This window comes from Seriola dumerili, unplaced genomic scaffold (assembly GCF_002260705.1).
Source record: "Seriola dumerili isolate Sdu_G_001 unplaced genomic scaffold, Sdu_1.0 BDQW01000110.1, whole genome shotgun sequence".
NCBI lineage: Eukaryota > Metazoa > Chordata > Actinopteri > Carangiformes > Carangidae > Seriola > Seriola dumerili.
The window spans coordinates 6,665,306-6,675,124 of record NW_019174365.1 but is presented as its reverse complement, the minus strand read 5'-3'; the positions used below and the strand labels follow the sequence as shown (position 1 = coordinate 6,675,124).

The window sequence follows — 9,819 nt, the reverse complement described above, 5'->3', positions numbered from 1 at the left end:
TTCTGTCTGCATTCTTTAGCTGACCCTGACCTCTGACACCCCTATGGAGCAGCCTAATTCCAGACCTCCGAGTCACTGCCGAGTCAGATTTTTTTTCAGCACTTAAAATAAAATGAATATTAGAATGAATAAGAAAATTGTGTTACACTCCCTTATTTTCATAGGCTCTAACCACACATGAGCAATATATCAGTTTCCAGTTTCCTAGGTACTGTATGATCACTGATGATGACTACAGTTTGTGGGGCTGTTGAGCTGTATTGTATTATATTGACAGGGGTTTCTTATATTTTGTCCATCCTATAGTCTCTCTCATTAATATATATTAATGAGGATAAACTAAATAACAGAAACACCTCTATGTATAAAGCAATATAATGTATTGCATTAGACTGCATTAGATTTAGTTAGGCAACTGAATGTATTGCCTATATTAATTGTTTATACTGTATGTAAACAATGGAAAGGACTGGATCAATTATCAGACACAGAATTAAACAACACTGGCTCATATCAAAGTTTTGGGAGTGATTGGTTTCCAGATGCCTGAGCTGGACTCCCTGATTCAAAACAATGTCCCTTCCTGGGATCACAGACACCGTCTCTCTGGGTGTTTGGGGAGATGATAGCACAGCCTGCCTCTGGTCGACTGGGCAGGGCACAGCTTGCATAACACTCAGACACTTGATGAAGAAATCAGAGTTCACTGTTTAGTATAACTGGATTGCGAGGGTCAGTGGAAAGGAAGCTTGTTGCATAGCAACCAGCCTCCCCTACTGTCCAGTTGGGCCTCAATTGACATAGTTCTGCCCAGCTGTTTGGTTGCCCCTGGAGACTGATCCTGGGTGCTGTAGGCCCTGTGGGGAGGATTGAGGTAAAACTGATGAATGCACAATGTTATGAGCGAATGTGGAAGCAAAACTTCTCAGAAACCCTCCGAGAATCGGTGAGATGTGTCTAGGTGGGAGTTGATCTCAAGGTCACACACACACAAACACACAAGCAGAAACCTAAACTGAAAAACGCAGAGTGGGATTTGAGCTGGAGGTACAGACGTGATCGTCTCCTCACTCTTGTTTGCATTTCCCTCCCTGAAACCAGAGTCATTCAGACTCAACAGCAAACCACAATGAGAAAGCTGATATCAAGCTGTTGTGAAGGAAATGTTTTTGTGTCATCATTTTACTGGCATATTAAGTTACAGTCTCACCATTTCAATGTTGTGTTTGGGATTGAAAAAAGTCTTGTTTTGGGATTTTAATGTCTAATTTGTCAAAGAAAAGACAAAGGCATAATGACTGTGAAATGAAATATAGCTGTTCAGTCAGGTCACCTGCCTTGAGCTTCTTGAATTATAAAATTCCTTGTGTACTTGTTCTTCATTTTCCTCCTAAATTCAGTCACAGTCACACGATTGAATTAAACGTTGTGTCATCACTAAGGAAACGATCTCCCCCCTTTTTAAAACTGTTATCTGTCTAATGTTCACACTTCCCCTGATGTGGAAAAAACAAAGGTAAGATTTTGTCCCTGGTTTTTTGTACCTAACATTCTTTGGTTACAAAGCTCCAAATTCTGTTCCCTGCTTTCCAGATTACATTGTTGTGACTGACTGTTTAGAGTCTCAGACACTACAGGTCATTCTCACCCATCATTCCTCAAAGTTCAGCATTCCTTTGCATCTCTTAAGAATTAGGCAACATTTAGAAAATATCAAACCAGGGAAGCAGTTTTCCCTCAAGCCATGGCAAATAAACACATAAACAATAAAGAAATAGATATCAATTACTCTTGACTGACATAGACAGTCAAAGTCGAGATTGTATTCCTGGAGCACCCTTTTAATTCATTTTGGTTGTGCAACATAAAACCAGGTCAAATTAAGTACAAGAGTCAATTTATAGCTCATGCATGAGTGTATCTTTAGCCCTGCTGATCCACTTAAACATGAAAGGTGTTTGTGTTAGACAGAGTTTAAGCAGAGGAAGGGAGTCAACACGACAACTCAAGTGGAGCTTTCCAGATGTTATGCAAAGGATGTGACTTCATTCTTGTAAAGTCCAAGACAATCTTTCTCAACACAAAACAGCCCCAGTGTCAACAAGATACCTTTGTCTGTCAGGCATGAGAACGCACACGCATGCGCACATGCACACGCACATGCACACACACACACACACACACACACACACACACACACACACACACACACACACACACACACACACAACCACTCATGCAATAAGAGGATAAATTAGCAGTTTACATTGTGTGAGTAATGTCAGACCCATATCATATAGCCTATGCCATGTTATTCATATACCCTAGTGTATTTTCTTCTACATGACATTACAAGGAAAATCCTAACTTGAGGATGATCACACTGAATGTCTAAACTCCAGTTTATCCTGCCAGTGAACTCTCAACAGGCCTCTCACTATCTTCTTCCTTCCTAAACAGTTTCCTAATTTGCACTCTGAAACCACTCTGCTGACGTAAGGTTTACCTCCGTCGACTGTGGGCAGGAGAGGAAGATCAGGACCTTTCCTCTCCATGTAGAATACCTCCCTTTCTATCCTGTTGGGCCTTAGGCTAGAAAATATTTTTTCAGATGCTCTGCCTCCTGCACCACTGTTCATGTGTGAGATAGTATTCTTTTTCAGGACTGTACAGCTCCTACCAATTCACATAATCAAGCTGCCACTCATGACAAGAAATGCTAAAAGCCTTCCCAGTTGCAGAGTTTGACTCATGTTTTGTTCGAGTTTCCAGCCCCAGTTTCCGAGTTATATTTTAGATAATTAAAAAACACGTTGGACCATCAAATCAAGATGTCTGAGATAAAGTGGGAGAGGTGGAGATCTGCCTCGTTCCCCGCAGTTATCCAAACAAAGTGACGGGGATGCCTGTGGATCACAAGCACTGCACCTGTAAGTCAATCCGTAGCAGATGTGATCTTTTCTTTCTGGCTGTGAGAAAATGACCGTGTTTTTATAATGTGCATACACAGCATTTAGGACAGTGTGCACAGAGGCAAAGCATGGGCTCTTCAGAGAAACCAACTATACTGGATCACTACCTGGCCCCAGGTTTTCTTATGTCAATTAGATTGTAATTTGATTCCTTATTTAGGAAAATGCATCATGTGATCACATTATACATTAAAGAGAGCCACAAGATTTTTGATATTGTACTGTAGTGGTACAAATTCCCTAAAAGGTTTGCAGGGAATCAAAAACTAACTGACACAGTGAACCTGGGGCTTTTGGGGCCCCTGGAGGGTTTGGAGCTCGTCGTTGCTGGGTTGGTAATCCAGCCTTGACTGTATGAAGATCATTGCAAGTTGCTTGTCTTTTGAAATTGATGGGAACGGGTTAAGGGAAAATGTACCCCCTGTTAACTGTATCAGACTGGTGGCGTGTGTTATCCAGGAAAGGACCATGTCGCTTACAGTGCTACTCTTGTTGTTGTTAACAGTATAAATGGCTCCTCATCTATAAAAGTGAAATATATTTGAAGAATTTAAAACACAGCCAATCATAAACTGTTACAACTCTGGTGACCTTTGCTAACAGTTCACTGTGATATTCTCATCCACTTGGCATCTTCCCAAAAGTTCAACTACTGTACGTCCTCAGCTGCTGCCAGTACCATTGTCCACACAAAAGGGAACAAGAGTGTTGGCCCACAATTCCACCTCTTTCAGCTGTTTTGGCCATTAGGTCCAATCAGTGCTATCGTCTCCCTTTCCTGTCATGGGAAAGTGGCCGTCGCCTCTGGAACAATCCCCCCACACACACACACACGCACACACACACACATTCAACACACACACACATACACACACTTGACCAGCGGCCAAAGGGCGGGGACGTCTGTTGGGACAACCCATAATGCTTTTAGTTTCTCCATGTACGTACAGCTGCCAATACATGTGCAATGGGAAATGTTCAACCTCCCAAAAAGGAAGAGGGGCTACATTTCCTCACTGAACTCTCTACATGATACTCCTAATACTTCTAAAAAAAAAGAGTTCACATTCCTCAAGGAGTCCTCTGCCAACACACATCTTACATCATCAGGATGCTGGACTGCTTCTTGACCTTTAAGAGGGGAATATGTTTGGAACCTTTTTTGTCTTTGTCTTCTGACCAAAATAAGGAAATATAAAGGAGCTGCACAAGCCAAAACAGCTGGAAAATGTGATTGCATGTGGAATAATTACAGTAATATTCACCAAGCATGAGGATAAACCATTAAAGTCAGGAAATCACCTTGTCAGATTAGGTGGTATGTTCCCATTAGGGCACATTGATTGTACGGCATTCCTCAGCATGCCCTAATGACTGGAATGCTTTGAAGAATGGCATAACTGAATTTGAACTAATTCAAATAAACAGCTGGCAAATTGACTTACGGACAGCTACTCAATAAAAATCACAGAGGCATCATTTCTGACAGTTTGTCATTCATTTTTATTCAAATCACCACAACAATTCCAAATGAAACCAAATGTGTCATGTTGGAGAACAGAGGCACAGAAATTTGATTTTTGGCAACACAGTGAAGATAAAGAATAAGAAGAGCAGAACACACCATTACTTCAGTTTGGTATTACGCTCATTGAACTGAGCCTGTCATCCAGCAATGCATCCAAGGAGTGGGCTGAGGGGACCCCAATCACGCCTCCTTTACGTAAGTTCTCACTGCGATCACGTCTCCCATTATGCATTTCTATGTGTGTGGGGAGGGGGGGAGAGAAATCAGGTACAGGTGAAGACAAATTCCTGTATATGCTTTGAATAAGGGGAAGAATTTAAGCTGTAGCTATCACACAAAGCTGTAGTATGTATAATATTTCTACAGAGGTATATGATTTTTTTTTTTTTAATCTCTCATGATATAACTGCACTCTGCCAAAAACAGAACATATACGGGAGATTCTTAGTATTTCTGTCCTTATAGTAGCTACTTAAGTGTACTGTTTCCCCCTGTTTCATTAGGAATGCAATGTTATTTTTACCCTAAGATACATGCTTGCCCTAGTTCTCAAGTGAAATGTGGAGTATGCAAGAGTATGCAGAAATAACTGGTCATGAACATTACATTTACATTGGCAGACTATTTATTGAACCTTAATTGGCCTATGATTAAAAAAAGAAGTAAAGATGCTTATGTGTAATGAAGTGAATTTAAAGACTACTGCATGTAATTCAATGCATCTAAAAGTTTAAGTTACTTCTATCACTACAAAGTTTTATGATTTTACCCCCCCCCCCCCCCCCAAAAAAAAAAAAAAAAAAAAACCTTACCGCTACTAATTTGCCATCTGTGATCTCCCTCTCGATATTCGTCTCTTTGCCGTCCCAGCTCTGTTTCTGCACAAGTTTGCCGTTCTCCAGCGTCACCACGGTCTGCAGGGCACAGAACAGAGACAACCCGTCAACTCCCGCACAGGAGCTGTGATTTAATTTGTTTTGCTTTCTCTGTCTCTCTCTCTCTTTCTCTCTCTCTCTCTCTCTTTCTCTTTCTGTCCATCACATCACACTAACCCTTGTCTTCCTATCGTCGGCGGTGGTCTCCTCAAACGGCTCGTTCAGCTTGAACTTGATTTCAGTAGTTTTGAAGGTGCTCTGAGACTTCATGCATACAATCCCTTGGTCGTCCACGGTCACTATCAAATTGGGCTTGGTCCGGTTCCCCACCTGCCGGGTTGCAAATCCCACACCTGCAGAGCGGGAAGGTAACGTTATCGTGACAAAAAAAAAAAAATCAACATGCACTTTATTTAATACACTGGAAACATTTGCACTTGTTTGTAGACGAGCAAATCCAAATATTGTGAGTCCATTTTTTTTTAAAAGTTATTTCTACTTTTTTGCCATCAAATAATTCACAAACTCTCCTACCAATTGCCTTCATGTAGTCATCAAAGTTCTCGCTGGAAATCATCTTCCATGTCCCAACAAAATTCTCAACCATGTTTGCAGTCTGGTGTGATATCCTCAACAACGGCCAGTGGGGTGACTCCGGATTCAACTCGCTTCCAGTGTGGGAACAGGATCAGAGCGTTTTTAAAGGGCCAACCCGACATTCAACCACGCAGGAGGAGCCAATCACAGCCTGACACGTCACGTAATAGAAATCCAGCATCTGTTTTCTCATTAAGGGTTTTTAAAGTTGATTTTCAAATACAAGCTACTGGGACTTTCTAACATCACAATCCAAAATGTGTTGGCTTATAATAGATATTTACCCAATTAATACATGATTTTCAAATTATATAATTAGTTACAACTTCTAAAGCATTTTAGAAAAGGGTCCCTAATTTGGTGGTGGGACCAATTTTATTTTCCTGTATAGTGGGAGACATTAAAGTGATTTAGTCTAGAATATGAATATGAATGATAAATACAATCATGAACATATTTCTGCTTAATAAAAAAAAAAATGTTTGAAATACATTTTCTATGTGAAAAACATGGATGTAACAAGAATCCATCCATGGAGAAACGCCATTAAGTTAGAGATGCTAATGGAACAGGGGGTAACTTGCAGAGAGGACGGGATTTCAGTTATCTGTGACTGGGTGAAAGGTTTTTTTTTCAGTGAGGCTGCATCTGAAACTCTGTGCCAAATTACATGTAAGCCTGCTGTGTCAAAGGTTGGAGCTTGCATAATGTTCTCTAAAACGCTGGAATGGTCTCTTTTATCAGGAAAATGGCACATTATGCAAGGACACAGCATGACCCTCTCCTGATCACAGCATGTTTTTTTTAGCAGTTAAAGCATTTCAATTGATGTCTTTAATTTGGAGAACATAAGCATAACTGATGGGGATGTTCAAACCATTTCCCATTAACAACAGGGTGCAGTACTTTTTTTTGTTTGACTGTAATAAAAGTTCATGTTGACAGTGGAGAAAAAAAAGGAATTTGGAACGAGTGATTCAGTTGGAGGAGTAACTGACTCAATATCATTCCTGTCCAAATTAGATCACATCACAATCAATGCAGGGCTTAGCTTCAGTGAACCAAAGGTCAACTCACACCAGAATCCCCACATTTACATGAGACACTTTTATTATAAACATCTAATAATGTATACAGATAAATACAGATAAATTCCAATACAGGTATATTCAACACACAGATCATCACTTCTTTGCTGCAGCTTTTGCTTGCGAGTCCTTGGCTAAACACCGTGACTGAAACGCACTCAGCATTTCCCTGCTGGTCAACTTTGCTCCCTTCATCACCAGCCTCTCCCCATCTGCTGTAGTACAGAAAGAAAAAGACACAATGGCATGACTCACAGAGCCACAATGGCAATGTGTATAAGGAGTCTAAGCGACTAAGAGGTGAAAAGGTAACTCTGAGAAAAAGTCAGCTAACATGCTTGGCTACTTCCATACAGTGCTGTGCTGACCTATGGCAGACTTTTCTGCTTTTGATGAAGTACTTGACTCATTGTGTGTACCAGTGATGATTAATGTGTAATAAGTCATACAGTATGACTTTATGAACCTGGTCCTGGTTTATTTACTTTAGCATACTGTCTTTCATCATAAGCATGTCTCAAAGGTCTTCTCTAAAAAGGAGCCAACATGAGCCAAATAACATAAAAAAGAACAGGTCACACTGATGTCTTCAAGCTCTGGCTACATCTTATGGGGAGAAATCATTGATGGAATCTGTAGGCTTTTTTTTTATATTAAGACAGTCACATTTATGTAAATGTAATTGACAAAGATTTTCTTCTTAAGTAGCTCATTTTTGAGAATGTAACTTAATGTAATTTAAGCATTTTCAAGATGCAATATGATGCCTTTATTTTTTTATTCTGCTTCAGTTTGAGATTGCAAAAATACCAAACTGAACAGTCTCTCTTTGATAATTAGCCTTGGACATGTCTTTACTTTCTAGTATATGGATGAATAGTGAAATTAAACTAACTGAAATATCTTCTTCCACAAATTTCAATGTAGTCAGATAATACTTACAATAAGTAACGTCCACCACTGGTTCAGACATGTCATGTTTCACCATGGATATCACCTCACAGTTCATGTTGGTAGACCTGGCCTTCTCTGAGCCCACCATGGCCAGAAACTCCCTGTTATATGCAATATAAAAGATGAACTTATATCTTTGCAGAAAACTTACCAAACTATATTCAGACTAATTAAAATGTGTCCCACTTTAAAACAGATATAACATGGGAATACTGCTAACTAGGGGTGTCGAAATACCGGTATTGACAATAACCATTTCAATAACCTTGTGTTTGAGTCTAATTCATTTGCCAAAAAAGAGACAGAATACACAGTAAACAAAGTTAAAGATGAATTTGACAGATTTTTTTCTGTAGCTATTGTGATTATATTGTTATTGTGAATTATTTTCTTTTTTCTACTGCTTACACATGAATAGGTGTAAATATAAGTAAAAATATAAGAATATGCCTGGATAAAAAGTATTTTTAATTTTTGATACCCCAGTGCATCTCACTAATGCACTTTTATGGAAGCAAAATCATCAAAGCAGAACTTTCAGAGAGAATTTTTACATAGTGGTATTGCCACATTTACTTAGACAGCTAGGAAAAAAAGTAAATACATCGTCCACCACTAGTAATTTTTGCTTTGGGATGCTGCTATTCAGGGGGACTGCAGTCATCAGGTGATTAACAGCACTAAACAGCATAGGAGTTTTCACACTCACGTACGTACGCGCGCGCGCGCGCGCGCGCGCGCGCACACACACACACACACACACACACACACACACACACACACACACACACACACACACACAGATTAAGGCGCACTCAAAACCAAATATGAAGGAAAGTTTACTGAACAGTGAATCCCGGAGTATGACGTAAGAAGAAAAGGGGTTTCCTATAACGACTATGCCTTTAAGAAAAATGTATAACTCAATTAGCTCATATGTTATGTAAAAGCTAACACTGGACAGAGATGAAACATACTTGTACAAATATAAAGCTGTGAAATGAGACCACAGTCACTTCAGGTTCGACAACACTAGTCATAACTATATTTCTCACTCCAAGAAGCGTTAAATAAAACAAACTCAGGTTGACTGCTGTCTGGAAACACTGCCATGTCCCTTCACAGATTGCTAACCTCCTTCTCTCCGCAGTCAGGACTAAACAAAACGACGCAACAACACGACCAGTCAACACAGACACACTTCTCACCTTGTGGACCGGACGTTGGACTCGAACGGACAAAACCGAACCGTTATTGTCTTCACAGCCTTCAGCAGCACGGTCGCTTTACTGGTGGCAGCCATGTTTGTTCTGCAGTGACCTCTAACCTCGCCAGAGAGTGATGACGCTCATTGAGCCCCTAGAGGGCGCCAGAGGATAAACCACTCACCGCTGTTAGGCAGGTAGTTGACTGGGAAACTAGTAGATGCAGAAATGTCATCAGATGCACATTTAGAGATGATAGATCAACAGTGGGTTTTATTTGAGATTTGCATGCCTAATATACGTAGAAATATGTGAGGATAGCAATGATTTGGATTGTATTTTTTTATGTGGTTTATATTTAGATTTCCACCTCCACAGTTCCTAAGTTCATGGATATTTAGAATGTGTTTTCCTTGCTTAGCATCTTTTAAAATCCTCAACATTTGATTTGCATCCTGTATTTGCGCTCTAAAAGTTGATATTTTAACATCTTTGAGCTGAGGTATGAAATTTATTGGCTGTGATGCTGTTGCCTTATGTGTGAATACATTTCCAACATGGGGTCTAGAGAAGATGTCTTGTTTGCTTGTTGAATATCAG

General features: G+C 40.0%; 2 protein-coding genes across 2 annotated transcripts; both read right to left on the bottom strand.

Moving 5' to 3' along the window:
- Positions 1-4,447: 4,447 nt before the first annotated feature.
- Positions 4,448-6,061, bottom strand: LOC111223038 (fatty acid-binding protein, heart-like). Its single transcript, XM_022747006.1, has 4 exons — positions 5,910-6,061; positions 5,553-5,728; positions 5,313-5,414; positions 4,448-4,734 (listed from the first exon to the last, which is right to left on the bottom strand). The coding sequence occupies exons 1-4, from the start codon at positions 5,980-5,982 to the stop codon at positions 4,681-4,683; spliced, it is 405 nt and encodes a 134-aa protein (XP_022602727.1). The 5' UTR covers positions 5,983-6,061; the 3' UTR covers positions 4,448-4,680.
- A 979-nt stretch (positions 6,062-7,040) lies between these two features.
- On the bottom strand, positions 7,041-9,323 carry mrpl53 (mitochondrial ribosomal protein L53). The gene is made up of 3 exons (XM_022747007.1): positions 9,223-9,323; positions 8,003-8,115; positions 7,041-7,275 (listed from the first exon to the last, which is right to left on the bottom strand). The coding sequence occupies exons 1-3, from the start codon at positions 9,315-9,317 to the stop codon at positions 7,157-7,159; spliced, it is 327 nt and encodes a 108-aa protein (XP_022602728.1). The 5' UTR covers positions 9,318-9,323; the 3' UTR covers positions 7,041-7,156.
- Positions 9,324-9,819: the final 496 nt, after the last annotated feature.

Coding starts and splice junctions, on each gene's coding strand:
- mrpl53 (XM_022747007.1), bottom strand. CDS start 9,317: ATGGCTGCCACCAGTAAAGCGACCGTGCTGCTGAAGGCTGTGAAGACA. Junction 8,116..9,222: donor TCCAACGTCCGGTCCACAAG/GTGAGAAGTGTG, acceptor TGCATATAACAG/GGAGTTTCTGGCCATGGTGG. Junction 7,276..8,002: donor AGTGGTGGACGTTACTTATT/GTAAGTATTATC, acceptor TCTGTACTACAG/CAGATGGGGAGAGGCTGGTG.
- LOC111223038 (XM_022747006.1), bottom strand. CDS start 5,982: ATGGTTGAGAATTTTGTTGGGACATGGAAGATGATTTCCAGCGAGAAC. Junction 5,729..5,909: donor TGACTACATGAAGGCAATTG/GTAGGAGAGTTT, acceptor CCCGCTCTGCAG/GTGTGGGATTTGCAACCCGG. Junction 4,735..5,312: donor CAGATGGCAAATTAGTAGCG/GTAAGGTTTTTT, acceptor CCACACACATAG/AAATGCATAATGGGAGACGT.